The 15,492-nt window shown below is 47.1% G+C and overlaps 6 protein-coding genes across 6 annotated transcripts; 2 read left to right on the top strand and 4 right to left on the bottom strand.

The window, feature by feature from the left end:
• Positions 1 to 483: 483 nt before the first annotated feature.
• Positions 484 to 2,768, top strand: PGRI_033350 (Short-chain dehydrogenase/reductase SDR; the record flags this gene model as incomplete). The annotated part of the gene is made up of 6 exons (XM_040791048.1): positions 484 to 623; positions 691 to 952; positions 1,010 to 1,343; positions 1,402 to 1,558; positions 1,852 to 2,075; positions 2,146 to 2,768. The coding sequence occupies 6 exons, from the start codon at positions 484 to 486 to the stop codon at positions 2,766 to 2,768; spliced, it is 1,740 nt and encodes a 579-aa protein (XP_040644104.1).
• A 2,500-nt stretch (positions 2,769 to 5,268) lies between these two features.
• On the bottom strand, positions 5,269 to 6,592 carry PGRI_033340 (NADH:flavin oxidoreductase/NADH oxidase; the record flags this gene model as incomplete). Its single annotated transcript, XM_040791047.1, has 2 exons — positions 5,269 to 6,366; positions 6,422 to 6,592. 2 exons carry the CDS (start codon positions 6,590 to 6,592, stop codon positions 5,269 to 5,271), a joined length of 1,269 nt encoding a protein of 422 aa, XP_040644103.1.
• A 1,346-nt stretch (positions 6,593 to 7,938) lies between these two features.
• PGRI_033330 (zinc-binding alcohol dehydrogenase family protein) lies at positions 7,939 to 8,988 on the bottom strand (the record flags this gene model as incomplete). The annotated part of the gene is made up of 1 exon (XM_040791046.1): positions 7,939 to 8,988. The coding sequence occupies one exon, from the start codon at positions 8,986 to 8,988 to the stop codon at positions 7,939 to 7,941; it is 1,050 nt and encodes a 349-aa protein (XP_040644102.1).
• Positions 8,989 to 10,166: 1,178 nt separating this feature from the next.
• On the bottom strand, positions 10,167 to 11,910 carry PGRI_033320 (Aldehyde dehydrogenase NAD(P)-dependent; the record flags this gene model as incomplete). Its single annotated transcript, XM_040791045.1, has 5 exons — positions 10,167 to 10,534; positions 10,593 to 11,045; positions 11,091 to 11,392; positions 11,467 to 11,697; positions 11,765 to 11,910. 5 exons carry the CDS (start codon positions 11,908 to 11,910, stop codon positions 10,167 to 10,169), a joined length of 1,500 nt encoding a protein of 499 aa, XP_040644101.1.
• A 548-nt stretch (positions 11,911 to 12,458) lies between these two features.
• On the top strand, positions 12,459 to 13,172 carry PGRI_033310 (type 1 glutamine amidotransferase domain-containing protein; the record flags this gene model as incomplete). The annotated part of the gene is made up of 2 exons (XM_040791044.1): positions 12,459 to 12,609; positions 12,796 to 13,172. The coding sequence occupies 2 exons, from the start codon at positions 12,459 to 12,461 to the stop codon at positions 13,170 to 13,172; spliced, it is 528 nt and encodes a 175-aa protein (XP_040644100.1).
• A 390-nt stretch (positions 13,173 to 13,562) lies between these two features.
• Positions 13,563 to 14,558, bottom strand: PGRI_033300 (Acetoacetate decarboxylase; the record flags this gene model as incomplete). The annotated part of the gene is made up of 2 exons (XM_040791043.1): positions 13,563 to 14,484; positions 14,548 to 14,558. 2 exons carry the CDS (start codon positions 14,556 to 14,558, stop codon positions 13,563 to 13,565), a joined length of 933 nt encoding a protein of 310 aa, XP_040644099.1.
• Between the last annotated feature and the right edge of the window lie 934 nt (positions 14,559 to 15,492).

The raw sequence follows: 15,492 nt of genomic DNA, 5'->3' as shown, positions 1-15,492 counted from the left end.
GATAACTGTCGACGCATGATTTCTGACCCAGCAAGGCGAAGACTGTTGGCGTTTATGTTGTAGTGAGGTGTGTTTGTCCTCAGAGCTAGTGGAAGGCAGGGTACCAAACGAAGACGGACCCTCCTCACCGCCATATGGTTAGCATATCCATCAATGAGACCCTAGGCGATCATTGTAACGCAGCTAGATTTTCTGTCTATACGTTTCAAAAGCTGCAAGCTCGCCAATTGAATATGTTCCACAGTCCTAGACTTCGTATTCTGCACTTTTCAGTGACACTGAATATAAGACTTCGAAGACGTCATTTGAATGTCATCAACCTCAGCAACTTCCAAGTAACTACAAATCTGAATTTCGTCACCTTGACGTGTCTTCTAGAATAGGGTCAATCTTCTGATTCATTTCTGCATTGCTCTAAATTTCAACTGGAGGTCACAGCAGCACATAAACAGTTAAATCATTATTGATATCGATCAACCCAAGATGCCTACAAAATGGAAGTTGAACACTGGGGCAGAGATACCAGCCATTGGATTCGGTACCTGGCAGGATGAGGGTGCGCAGGAAGAGGCCGTAGCAGAGGCACTTAAGGCAGGATACCGTCACATCGACACCGCGCGCGTGTAAGTAGCTTTGTTTTCCGACTGAAACAAGCAACAAGTTCAATTTACGATACTAACCGTATACTAGTTATGGAACCGAGAAGGCTGTCGGCAGAGGCGTCAAGAAAAGCGGCATCCCGCGCGAAGAGCTCTTCATCACAACCAAGCTATGGAACAACAAGCACCACCCAGACGATGTGGGACCAGCTTTGCAGCAATCTCTGGACGATCTGGGAATGGAATACGTTGATTTGTTCCTGATGCACTGGCCTGTAGCCTGGAAAGCAGGCGAGGATCTCTTTCCGAAGAAGGATGGAAAGCCGATTATGGAGAATATCGACATCCTCGACGTATGTTGCAATCCCATTTCTTGATCCATGCACGCAAGTGTGCTGACACCAAAGAAGACCTACAAAGCAATGGAACAGCTTCTAAAAACCGGAAAGGTGAAGGCGATCGGTGTCTCGAACTGCGACAAGTCTGAGATGGAGCGCCTGGTGAAGAACAGTTCTATCGTTCCCGCTGTGCACCAGATGGAATGTCACCCGTGGCTGCAGCAGCATGAATTTACAGAATGGCATCGAGAGCATGGTATACATGTCACCCACTATTCGCCGTTTGGGAACCAGAACAGTATCTATGGCGAGAAGGGAAAGGGCGGACTCGGCAAGCTGATCGAGGAGCCTGTGTTAGCGGAGATAGGCGAGCAGTACAACAAAACAGGCGCCCAGGTTGCTCTTGGTAAGTGTGATCTGCCTGAATTCAGTTTTTATGGCGCTAACTGTATGGTGTTTTATAGCCTGGGGAGTCACGCAGGGCCACTCGGTGCTGCCGAAGTCCAAGACACCCATGAGAATCAGGGCCAACCTGGAAGGTGACTTCAAACTGAGCACACAGGACATGGAGAAGATTGAGAAACTCAACAAGAAGCTTCGTTTCAATGATAGCAGCGATGAGTTTGGCAGGGTCTTCTTTAATGATCTGGAGGGAAAGAGTTGAGGTATGTTGGTCGTATTTGAGGGCATTGGAAGAAATGTAGTCAATCTAAGAAAGGATTAATCACAACTGTTGAGTGTAGCCAAAATCGGCTGTTGTTCTTGCATTAAACTAAGCTCACTATGTATAAGCCTCTAGGAGATCAGATCGATGATGGACATGCTTTGTGACGTCATATGTAGTCTGGACATCAGGACTACTCCATGTTGTAATTCCTTCCATTATCTCTCATAACAACTTATAACTGGTCTAGCAAATACATTATGCTACCAGCAGCCCATGGATTTGCGTTAGTAACCCCTGCCTCACGAGGATTGGGGCTTGCCTTCGCACAACAGCTCCTGACCCGGACCGAGCTCCCTGTGATCGCAACGGCCCGTAAGAACTGCAATGAACTTCAAGAACGATTACTTTCAAGCAAGGGCGTACCTAAAGATGCAAAGCAGAGACTCCGCATTCTCCAAGTTGATGTAACAGGTAAAAGAGATAAATTCAATTCCCCGAAAGTATGTTCTTCTCGGCGCTGCAAGGCTAACCAATTGTCTAGATGAGTCTACGATATCAGCAATGGCAGACACAATCCGCCAGGAATATCCGAAAAGACCACTTAGGATAGGATTAACAATCCCCGGGATTTTACATGCGGAAAAGTCACCCAGTAAAATCGACTCTGCCAATGCGCTAGAGAGCTTCAAAGTCAACTCGCTCGGCCCATTGCTACTCATGAAGCACCTTTCCCAGTTCATCCCATTGAAATCATCACCAGAATTCCCGACAATAGAAGCCAGTTCTGCAATCAACTCCCCAGGACCACTGTGGCTACCCTCACATTCCCTCTATGCAATGATGGCTGCTCGAGTCGGCTCAACATCGGACAATGCCTCGGGCGGATGGTATTCCTACCGTGCAAGCAAGGCAGCTGTCTTCCAACTGGCCAAGACTTTTGATTTGCATTTGCGGGCGAAGAGTGGTCAGAGGGCCATTGCTGTGGCGTTGCACCCTGGGACTGTGCACACGGATTTTACCAAGGAGTATTGGGGAAGCAGGGTAATGCTGGAGCCGGCTGATGCGGCTGAAAAGCTGTTGGAGGTGCTTGTGGGGTTGCCATCTGAGGCCGAAGGGGGGAGAGGGAGGTGTTGGGATTGGATGGGGAAGGAGATTTTGCCGTGAGGTGTTGAACTCTTCGGGAAACGATTTCCTGAGCAAGATGCACCTTTTGGTCAAAGCATTGTTTCTTGTTTGGAGATAAAATAACGCCAATACGCTTCAGAATTGCCCTCTAGCTGGACATTCCGTGAAACTCAGAATAGTTGTAAATAACCGCTAAACATTGGGTTCGCTGTTTTCTTTGTGAGCTCCTGGAGCTGCAGTCCCACCCGGGTACACCTAGCGCCATGCAAATTATTCTGAGACAGAAGCCACAAGCTCCTTCCGTAAAGATCTGAAGTTGATTGGATGTGGTCGCAGCAAAACAAAAGACCTGGGGCAAGGGAAGAAGAACGATGATATATAAGTGAATAACCTACAATATCCTCTGTAGGCTACTCGATCTTTGATAGCTTTGTCTGGTCAGAAGCCATACGGGAATCAGAATAACAGAGAAATGACCAGTATGACGTTGAATGTGACACTGTGAAGCCCTAAAAGACATGACGTGTTCAGGGGAAGTGGGGCAATTTTATAATCCACCGCCATCCGTGGACGCGTCCAGCGAATATAAAATCCCTCCAAATCCCCCCCCACCCCCTCTTTCTTTCTTTCTTTCGGAGTTCTCCCAACTGTGCCTGCTTGGCCTCGTCCGCTAAGCAGCGGGTCCTTGGGTTTCCGTCTCGGCTCTTGGTACCTGCACATGAATGAGTTCATCTCAACCGCGGAACGTTCACCCAAAGGTATCTCGCTCGTCTCTCGGTTGCCTCGTCCTCCAACCGAGTGTCGCCGGGATACCTGACGATGGGCGCCATGTTGGGATTTCGCTGGTTTTATTACCGGCGACATGAAAGAGTTTTCACGACGATGGTGGCCAGCGCCCCATCCCAGTGTCGAGAGTTAAGTCGAAGGTCATCATTATTGATGTATGCCGCGTGGTTCTCCACTGAGATCCTCGTGGCATTGCATTAATGATACGATCCTAGACGCCTCTTATGGGTTTGATGCCCATAAGAATTTGTCTGTCTCCGTAACGGAGCCGACTTTGGTTAAAGCACATGTCTTAACCCAGAAAAATCGTTGATCGTAGTTGAAACGAAAAGATTTACGATTTGCGAGGCCGTCGCTACGATTTCTGCAACCTGACTGGAACCATGTCACACCCTTCGGGAGGATAGCAGATCCAGGATGATTGTACGAAGGAACGCATGGGGAGAACCAGTCTCTCACCTGGTTCGAACCTGCTAACTGTTCTTTATGCCGAACAATCCAATCCCAAGTTGAAGCAATGATAAACAATTATTTCGCTTTGTTGGATTAACAAGACGAGATACCAGAGAACAGCCCAACGGCGACTTATGGAACCGCTTGCGAAACATTATGATTATGTTCCGATGCCCAGCGAGCATCGAGAGAATCAAGGTTTACCACCTGCGAGTAATACCAAGTGGAAACCTCGAAACTGCCTAGACTTGGATCCGAGTCTAGTGCGCTCCAGGAAGCGCGGAGAAATCCCAGCACGAGGCCGATGCATCACTGGTCGCAACCGTATGCTGAAAGTCCGGCGGGTACGTGGCAGATCTGTCGAACTGGACATCCATTTTGAGGGATCGCAACCTCGGGCGGGTGTGTAGTGCGGTAATGATGTCGTATTTTTTTTATACCTCTAGGTCATCTTAGGGGGAGTTTTTTTTTTTGTTGAGGCCATGGCTGCTTTCTGGACGGTGAATCACTTTCACCTCATCTCGGTGACGACCCCGGTGAGTGTTCGGATCTGTAATTCTATGGCCTCTTCAGCGTCCGTTGAGAACCGTATAACTGGTTTTCGATGTACGCTGAAGGGGTCATAGAATTGGAGCTTCGAACATCATCTGGTCTCAGTGAGACAGAGAACACTCTTTACCATGTTTTCAATTCAAAAAACAAACCAGTCAAAGCTTTATGTTGTAGTTAGAAACTCAATCAACACCTTTTTTTTATGGAATGACTGTCCAATTGTAAGCAGGTAGACTTGTGAAGTTTGATTTGAAGTAAATAATCGAAGTAGAACAACTTAAGACTAATTTGTCCCATGAATTTGATAGCGTTCCTGAAGTCCAATAGCCCTTTTGTGAGCCCCAAGGGTTTTTTTGTGATTTCTTTTTTTTCCCCCAGCAGAATAAGTGACTGACTGCCTTGCCTGTATATAGAATTCATTTCGTATTTATTAGACACCATAGCCAGACGAAAGTGGCCTCTTGATTTGGAAGCCTATTGTTTCCTGCCTAGGATCTACTTGTTGGATTGCCTACCTTGAGAGCATGGAGAAGACGAACAAGCAGTAACCAGATAACATGACTTTGAAAATTTTCCCTGAGGTAGACGAACTAAATATGCGCCGCATTGGTGAAGTTCCATTCTACTACTGATAATTCTCGTACTTGTAGTCGATCATGGGTCTCAGAAACGGCACATCTATTTTCACTGTTTTGAAGAAGACGGTCTATATAATGCAATTCAAGCCAAACGGCTGGTGTATCTAAATCTAATCAAAAATGCAAGCCTTCATAGAGTTGGGCTGAATATATTCAGACGCATTGCGGAAGCTGGTGAAACCCCAACGAATCTGTCCAGCCATGGCAATCTCAACATCCAAGTCCTTAGCAAACTGCCAAGCGAGACCGGTATCGCGCTGGAAAGCACGACCAACAAGAATGACATCAATATCATCCTCATTGAGAATCTTCTCTCCCAAATTTCCGTTATTGATCATACCAACAGCAGCAACAAGCATCTTATCACCAACAGCCTTCTTAACAGCCGCAGCGTAAGGAACCTGGAAACCAGGACCAGAGGTAATCTTCTGAGCAGAGTGCACACCACCAGTACTGATATCGATCAGATCGACACAGCCCTGCGCAGCAAGCGCACGAGCAAACTCAATAGTATCCTCAAGCTTCCAGCCCTTCTCAGCTGGCATGCTATCCTCAAGCCAATCGGTAGCTGACACACGCAGGAAGACGGGCACATCATCACCGACCGTATCACGAGTCAACTGAGCAATCTCCAAGGACAGACGAATACGGTTCTCAAAGCTGCCACCATAGTTATCGGTGCGGTGGTTGGCGGATGGGCTAAGGAACGACGAGAGAAGGTATCCGTGAGCGTTGTGGATCTCGATGAAATCACATCCAGCAGCCATAGCACGCTTAACAGCAGCAACCCAGGCAGTCTTAACCTCGGTGATATCATCCTGGGTCATGGCAATGGGGATAGGATCACCCTCAGCGAAGGGAATGGCGCTAGGAGCCTTGACGTTATCGGTCCAACCGCCGACGGAGTTGTTCGCGACAACGCCACCAAGCCAAGGTGCCACGGTCGACGCCTTGCGGCCGGCGTGTGCGAGCTGGATACCGATTTTCTGGCCCTGGCTGTGCGCGAACTCAACGACTTGCTTGAGAGGCGCGATCTGGGAGTCTTTCCAGAGACCGACGCAGCCGGGAGTGATGCGGCCTTCGGGGACGACACCCGTTGCTTCGATGATCATGTTTCCGGGTCCGCGCTGGGCAATGGCGCCGTAGTGTGCCATGTGCCAGGGGGTCATGTGGCCATCTTCGGCACTGTATTGGCACATGGGTGCAAGCTGGAAGGTTATTGTTAGCTGTATGATGCGGGAAATTGCGGGGAATTACACATACACCCAGGCGGTTTTGGAAAGTCACTCCTCGGATGGTGAGAGGCTTGAAGAGCTTGGGAATGGGCTTTCCGCTTGTTTGAGGATTGCGAGCTGTGCCTGCCGGGGGGCTCTGGGCAGGGGTGAAGTATGAGATGCCCTCAGCGGGCTTTGTGGAGACGTCAGGCCAGGTCATTATGATGGTGTTTAGATATAGATATTATTATATATGTGAATAATTCCATCTTGCAGGGGTAGGATTGGGGTGATTTATATGTATTGATCTACTGTGGAGAACTTGAGGATTGATTTATCATCTGAAAATTTTTGATATCCATTGCCATCTGGTTTTTGGAGAAGAATGGATCAAGAAATATCCACGGAATTCAATTTTCCACCTTGGACCAATCCCACTGTTGACAGATGGATCCATTTGTCAAGCAGGGAAACAGCCCTGAAGGAAAAAAAAGATCAAAAGTCGCCGAGGGATCTCCACCCGGTCGAACAAGGATCCGAACCTCGGGATTTTTTTTTTGGTATTGAAATGATTATATAATGTTTCCTACAGGTGGCAAAATCCAACTCCGATTGGTTCAAACTCTGAATTTTAAGCTTATTTCGACTCTAAGCAGGTGTTTGTCAGGTGATATAGATATTTATTATAAGATGCACTATAGCCCGCTGAATGCAAGAATTAAATGACCAAGAAACCAAAATCTTGTGGGAACAAACAGATCACATAGTCTGCTAGTTAGCTTCATCGAACATATAGCTTAATTTTACTCTCATTGGAGATGAAACTCTAACTTTACTTTCTCACGCCGAACGCTGAAGGGGATTGAATATCTTTAGACTGAAATATGAGCCAAACATACTTTTTGAGCGTCACAAAAATCCATCTTAAAATGAATATAGACTGAAGATATTATGCCTTTCATTTTTAACTTTCTTTTCTTGACAGGCACGCACATTAGTTAATATATTCCACATACAAAGTTTACATGATCTTATATAGACTGATACTATCTGGTACGGTGCTCACAACGCAGAGTATGTGGGTGCAACTGGACCCACCAGACCTTCCACGCCCATGGAATGGGTGTGAACTCGATCAGCTTTCGCCGTCAAGTCTTCAGCAGCAGAGTTGACAATCAATATGTTTGCTGGTCCAAATCTTTCTTCGGCGTTCGAGAATCCAGACTTGACGAATTCCTCATTGGTAACATCTCCATTCAAGAGGTGGAGCCTCGAGAATCTCTCCACTCCAAGCATCAATGACTAGATATGAGCCCCCATCTAGCTCCGGGATCTCATTCCATACGGCTGTACGGGAGGTGGTGACGTTTTCAGAATTCAGCGTCAGCACCAGCGAGCCTTCTAGAGTAGATGAGGGTCCCGAGCCCTCACTCGGTGAGTGAAGTGATGTAGGTTCATTTTCTGAATTCATAATGTTCTCAATTTGCAAAAACACTATCTAAGCTTTAGAGAGCATACACAAAAGAATCATCATTTTTCCCCATAATAATTATTTTTTGATCAAAATCAAGCGGTATCAGCGATATTATAAACTAGTTTCTCCCCACTAACCTTGCTCTCCTCCATAAGCTTCAAGCCCTCCAAAACACCATATAGCCCTCCTTTCCCAACTTTGACAGGGTGAGTCTTAATTTTCCCCTGGGCAAGAAGAGGCTCCATCAAATTAATGAAAGCAGCGATATGAGCTGCATCCTCTGGAATAGGAGGAAATTCGCGTCCAAATTTCCTAAACGCCTCGCCCACAGCAGTGTAGCCCAGAGTCCCCGAATCAACAACATTCTGGCGCTTCGTCTTCGACCCTGTAATAGAGGTATATCTCCCTCCCTCCCTCGACATAGCATTATCACAGAAATCCGCCCCATCCTCAGTCCCAATACAATCCAGGGCAAACTTCAGCTGGTCACCCGTCGCTTTGCAGATCTGAGCCGCGGCCTCCGAATGTTTATAGTCGTACACGCTGTCCGCGCCCAGCCCACGCACAAGGTCAAAGTTATGCGGCGAGCACGTAGTGATAACGACGTAGCCAGATAACTTCGCAAACTGGATAGCCAAAGTCCCTGTCGCGCTCGACCCGCCATAGATAAGCAGCGGGATACCGTTAGGAACAGGCTCGGCTTGCGGCGGAGAGAGCTTCAGAGCCTGGTACAGCGCCTGGCCGACGGTGACTATGCCGACGCCTAAGGTGGCAGCCTCTTCGAAGGAAAGGTTTGGCGGGATCTTCCATTGACCGTGTGCCTTTGCGACTATGTACTCTGCGAAGCAGCCATCTTCGTGGTTTGAGTCGTTAGAGCCGTGTGTGATGCCGCAGACGCGATCGCCTTTCTTAAAACCCTTTGTTACTGCTGAACCGATTTCTTCGACGGTGCCCGCATAGTCACATCCTACTAGGGCACCAGGCCCAGAGAGAAATTTGACGTGTTTCCAGTCAGTGGGATTAAGGCCGACGCTTACGACTTTGACAAGGATGTAGTCATCGCGGAGTTCGGGAAGGCGGCGGTTTGTCACGACTTTGGCCTCTTGAGGCCCGGTGATTTCAATTGCTTTTTGAGTCGGCATGGCTGTTCTATTTGATGTTCAAGTCAGGATAATGGTATGATTTTGTACAGCTGAGGTTGCATATGTACTGGTTGGCTCAGACGCGTTCCATTCTATCAGCCTACACGGTCGGCTGTGCACAGTAATCAAAAAATGCGCTGCATTACTAAGCATCATGACAGGATTAGAAACCACATATTTCTTCATCCAACAGCACTCGTAGAAGTCGACCTCCCGTGTGTACCAAAGCTGTCTGGTCTGGTTGGCGGTATTCGGGGCATCCACGTTCCGTCGGCTAAATAAAACCTTGGATCACCGCCCCACATGGTAGGTCAGAAGGTTGAATCAGGCCGTGCGTCCTGATTTACGGGGTCGCCCACCACCACCGCCCGCCAGTGACCCTCGCTGCATGGGCAGCCCTCAGAACATGATTTACAACGTAGCAAAGATAAAAGATAAATAGTATACGAAATGATGAGAAATTGTTTCATCGATAGTTAGTTCTTTTTGTGAAGGGACTTTGTTTCTGTTGTGTTGCCAGTTTCGGAACAACTATATAACCAGTGGCACCTCCAAGCGGGAGTCACTTCCATCAATGCAGCGACGTGTTAAACCCAAATTCCAAATAAAGCAAAGTTGTCTCCAGTTGACCAAATCTCCCGACCCTCCTCAGGTGTTCATAGATGTTTCCCGAAGAATTGCACAACCACATAGGTAACGACAAAAAAAGCTAGAGATAGTTTTTGTTTTAAAGGAAATAGATTATCTATAGTTGTATGGAGCAGTTGAATACCAACAGAGAGGCTACTTCAGTTATAACCCAGAACAGAATCAGATCCCAAGCTTTCTTGTAGGTATCCAAGTACCGATAGAAATTGAGGGAATGGGGGAAGAGAGACGAGAGAGATGAAGTGACGACAAGAGAAAAGCACTAAGAGAAGCGTTTTGGTTAAAATAATGTCAAATTTCCAAATCCAGCACGCATATCACAACCAGTGCAAAGCTGGAACGACAATATCAGGTCAACATCCAGAGTAGGAACAACATCAGACGGTGAGATTAGAGCTTTGACTCCAGTTTTCATGCCACCTTCGTCGCCAAGAACAGAAAGAGATACGAGGTATCATACAGACAAAGAGACATGAAAAATATGAGGAAACGCGGAGAGAATGGGGGCATTGGACAGAAAAGATTGAGCTCTACTTACTCGCAGCAACAATAAGGGCACGCCCGGCACCAGACTTCCCGCTCCCACCACCCAAAGTTAAAATATAGCGTAGCCAACCGAGCTTCAGCTTTTGGCCGCTGCGGTCAAAGTCTGGGACTAGGTTGTTGGAAGCCTTGACTTTGCTTAGTTTACCAGCATATGGTGGGTAGCGAATAGCAAGTATAGACTCGAGCCAGCCAGGACTGCTTGTTATAGGCCGTCGGTGCACCCAGACATCGAAACTAGCACGGCCACGGTAAGCGCCGTGGCCGCTTTCGCCGACACCACCAAAGGGTAGAGTAGGTATATGTAAGGCAGCATCATTGCAGGAGACGCCCCCCGATCGAGTGGAGGAAATAACTGCATAGAATAGACATTAGTCACGTATATTATATATTTCAGGGAAAATAGAAAATACTTTTCGCAACATCGGCCCTAGAGCCAAAGGGGTAGAGACCAAGTGGTGTACTCTGCACCATATTGGCGAGGCTAATAGCCTCGTCTAGGTTCTCGACAGATAGGATCGGAATAAAAGGCCCGAAGCTCTCCTCTGCGCAAAGGGAATCTTCGACAGAATACACCTGGATAACTGTAGGCTCAATAAAGAGCTCTTCCTCGTCTAACGCACCCCCAAGCAGAATCTTGCCTTTGCTATTGTCAAGCATAGACTTGAGACGTTGGAAATGGCCTTTGTTGATAATGCGCGAGTAGTCTGGAGATTTTTTAGCGCCATTAGGATAGAAGGCCTTATAAGCCTTCTTGAACTCCTCAACCACTCGAGGCACGAGTGTTTTCTCGATAAGGAGGTAATTCTGTGAGGTGCAAAGTTGGCCGGCGTTCACGGTCTTTCCCCAGAGCATACGACGCGCAACTAGACGGGGATCAGCTGTCTTACTGATTATAGCTGGATTAATACCGCCTAGCTCCAGAACCACAGGGGTTAAATGAGGCGCTGCTGCCTTAGCGATAATGCGACCAACATTAGCACCACCTGTAAAGAAAATTTTGTCCCAGCGCTCAGCCAAGAGAGCCTGGGTCTCAGGTATACTGCCCTGGACAACGGAATAGCAAGAAGCGTCCAGAGACGTCTCGCAAATCTTCTGTATAATGACAGCGCTAGCAGGAGCGTTTTCAGATGGCTTAATTACCACAGTATTCCCAGCCGCAATTGCACCAATGACGGGGCCTAAGGTCAGCTGAAAGGGGAAATTAAAAGTGCTAGATGTAATCAGTCAGAAAATTTCTGCTCTTGACCATCCCCAAATCCTCTTGCTCCGAAAGATACAGCGTACCCGATCACCAACACGCAGCCGAGAGGATCCTTCCGAATCTTGGGCCTCATCAACTTGAACTGAAGATCGATATCAGGGGCTTTCTCATCTCTGGCCCACTCATGTAGATTGCGGGTAGTGAAGACGATGTCGTTCAGCAGCCAGTCAATTTCGGCGAACTCAGTCTCGAAGCGCGGCTTGTTCAAGTCCTTAGCGCAGGCCTGGATTATTTCAATTTCATGATCTTTTATGCTGCCGAAATAGTCAATGATTGTCTTTCACTTTTCACGAAGAGTGTTCCGTTAGGTTTACCACGTACGCCCAGTAAAGCTTGCGGAGCTGAATGAGACGAAACTCAATGTTGCGGGTCTTGTGCTCCAGGAATGATTTGCGGGTGGTAGAGATACGTGAGGGGATTGTTTCGAGTGAAGTGGATTGAAGATCTGGAATTTGGTTGTCCATCATAGCGGAAAAGAGTAAAACGGATATGTATGTAAATAGACATGCCCTTGTGAGGCCGTGAGGAAAAATCTCCTTAAGAGCTTTTTCAAAGTGCGGTACAAGGGAATAGGATTTAAACGGCTCACACTGAAAGCCTACACGCTAAGATCCATTGTACGAATGTGAGTGGAGATTTTCGGTTTGATTACGCCGAGCCAGAATATTCTCGTAAATCGAGACTATTGCATAACGAGGAAATTGCATTTTCGGCTCAATAGTTGTCCCGAAAAGAACAAGATGGTATTATGTAGCTTCTACCGAGGTAGACTCCAATAGGTGTCGATCTAGGAATAAAGTTATGACGGGGTAAGGACCGGAGTGGGACAAACCGGATCGTTTATTCAACCGGCCCAACTGCTCAGCCATTCAGCTTCCTTTTTCTTGCGGCGGTCAGAGTTTTAATTTTAGCACTCTAATTTGATGGCAGAACCCTCTGACGTACTCTATACCCCCCCTCTTTTCATTCCTTTTCCAGGTGCGTGATTTGATTTATTTCTTAAGATATCCCAACCATGAACAAGCGCATTTTGCATGTTGTCACCAACGTGGCACACTATGATGATCCATCCCACCCGACTGGCTTGTGGCTATCTGAACTCACCCACGCTTGGCACGTCTTCGAAGAGCATAGTTTTAAGCAGAGTATCGTTAGCCCAACGGGGGGTCTCTCTCCCTTATAGCCGCGGTCACTGAAGCTCCCCAACTATGGAAAGACAGCCAAGGCCTGGCGGGCCGATCCAGCCCGCATGTCACTTCTGGAAAACACTGCCCGACCTGACCAGATTACCTCCACTGACTTTGATGCAATCTATTTCACTGGTGGGCATGGTGTGATGTGAGATTTTCCAGACAGCGAAGGTCTGCAGCAGATTACCCGGGAGATTTTCGAACGAGGTGGCGTCGTATCCTCTGTTTGCCACGGTTACTGTGGCCTACTGCACACTAAACTCTCGGATGGGTCATACCTGGTCGCTGGCCGCAAGATGACCGGGTTCACCTGGCGGGAGGAGGTGCTTGCTTGCGTTAACAAGCTTGTGCCCTACAACGCTGAAGAAGAGGTAAAGAAGCGCGGCGCACACTACCAGTCGGCTAAGTTACCTTTCGTTTCTTACACGGTAGTGGATGGAAATCTGGTGACTGGACAGAATCCGGGCTCGGCGAAAGAGACTGCGAACAAGGTCGTCACCGTCCTCAGCCAGCCACAGCGTGATTCACTGTCTTATTGAATTTCCTCTTGTCGTTTTTCTGGCGGCCGGACAGCATAGATATTCGCCAAACCTACCGACCTTGATTTCATAGGAAATGAGAAATAGAGAATGATGTTCATCTACCGTATGTCTACTGTGGAATTAAATCTAAGATATGAATCCTGAAGGAGCGTCGGCGATACGTAGTGCCGGAGGTCTTGAATTTTAGTCCTAATAGCTTTAGAAAAATTCAAAAATAAAGCGCAATGAGCAACTTTTTGTAAAAATAAAATAGCATTTCAGAAGGGTCGCGATTCTCGCTGATCAGACACATTTTCAACAACCTCATCCTCAACAGAGAATGAGACAGTATTCTCCGTATCATCGTTACCGGACTAGAAGAATCATTGAATGGTAGTGCCATAGCCCCTAAATCTTAACACTATCAAATGCTTTAATGGGGACTGGCATATTCAAGACCATCTGGGCATCCTTGAGTAAATCCATCCGCAAGATGGTCCAGGCGCCCAATTCATTAAGAAGTTCGCTCAGTGGTCCTTTGCCTCGATACATGATGACATCACGAGGGAAGAGACGCTGCGCCCCCAAAAGTGGGTTCGTCTGGACTGTCACTTGGTACCATTTCTCGTCGATCTTGTTGATCGCGTTGTTATTGACTATCCGGGATTGCGACGGAATTGCTTTTAGCTCCGGACAGGGCACATCCAGCGCCAAATCAAGCTTCCCATCAGTTGCAGTGATACTAGCTTTGATATTTTCTTCGTCCATATCCAAGCTAATATTGGCGAGCCATTTAGGGAGTTGGTATCCGTATACACCACGTACTCGAGCAATTTCGGTATCAACAGGTAGAGCCAAAACGTATCCATAGAAGGTTTGATTCCATAGAGAGCTTAGCAATTGGGTTGTACTGTAACTGTTTTTACCTGGCTGGCGGACGATAATAGCAATAGAGACCTCTTTATAAGGATCGTTGTCGCAGACGAGGTAGGAATAAAACGTCATTGCCACCAATCCATATCCAGGGAATGCTGTGATGGGCTCTAAAGGAGCTGGGAGCTTCGACTTCAAGTTGTCAAGGGGCGCGAGAAAGAGAAGCTGGACACTGCTTGTGCGGTAATAGAAATTCGGAGTGTATACCTGGCCGACCCTCGAGTCGACCAGTTTCTTTGGAATTTGCCGAAAAAAATCGATGTCTGGTCCAACTGCCGGATCGCCGGCTACCTCATCCAAGTTCGGGTTCATGCGATAACGATCGTAATAGCCGCCTTTAGGTACATCGACCTTCTGACCTCCAAACTCGACTTGGACGGTGGGATGATCAGAGCTTCTGGTCAGTTGTCAATATGGTTAGTACAATATCAAACAGAAGCTAGGTCTGATCGTCACATACGAATTAGACATCTTTGGCGATGTTGCAGAAACCATGATGCTGACAATATCCTTTCATCAAAGTCAAGATGTGATTGGCTCTTTGGTCAAATATGCGCAGTGAGTGATGACAACCACAAGAAGGAGCGAAGTCGTTTTGTAGATAAACTTGCGATGGAAAATGGAACTGTTAAGGAGGGGGCAAGTATAAGTTACGAATTGCAACGGAGGTATATGGTGAAACCGAGCGTCCCATACTCCTACCGAGGCAAAATTTCCTAGTATAAAAAGCTTAAGTAATGCCAGGTTCCATGGGTACTTGAATCATCTTTAATTCAGAGCGGATGGTTAGTTGCTCCGCCGCGCGTCACTAGTGCGACCCACATGTGTCCACGGTAGCTCAGGAGAACTAGATATCTCCTAGACAGCAGAGAAAGTTTCCTATGGACGGAGAAGTGGTCTCCTTCTGTATCTAGATATTATTTAGCAAGAAAATACTGATTTTTGAAAATAAATCTGCAAATTGAGGGTCATCTTATCGCTCCAATGAAGTAGTGCAAGGCGAAGTTAGTGACTTAATTTCGAAGTTCATATTATATTGACAAACTTTGTATTATCTCCCGAGAGGGACACCTGAACACCGTGGAAAGAATACAGGTAGCCGTCTTGCTTGATACAATAGGAGCCACAGAAAAGTGTGTAATTTTTCTATTTGAAATAGTGTTTCAAAGGGTCGAATTTACCATAGGCCATTCTGAGTTCTCCCACTGTCCTTATTTTGTGAGATATTGAGTCGTCGTAATATAGAGTATCGTCTTCGGAAAAGGCATCAAAATTATCTTAATTTATCTATAAGATGAACCTGAGGATAGTATGCGATACAAACCGAATGACTGATCATCCTCGTAATGTGGTCTCTGAATGCTCTTTCATATGCACCAGATTGCTTGTATATGACAAAATGCCG

Source organism: Penicillium griseofulvum (assembly GCF_001561935.1).
Source record: "Penicillium griseofulvum strain PG3 chromosome Unknown contig_85, whole genome shotgun sequence".
Taxonomy (NCBI): domain Eukaryota; kingdom Fungi; phylum Ascomycota; class Eurotiomycetes; order Eurotiales; family Aspergillaceae; genus Penicillium; species Penicillium griseofulvum.
This window is presented reverse-complemented; position numbering and strand designations above follow the sequence as displayed.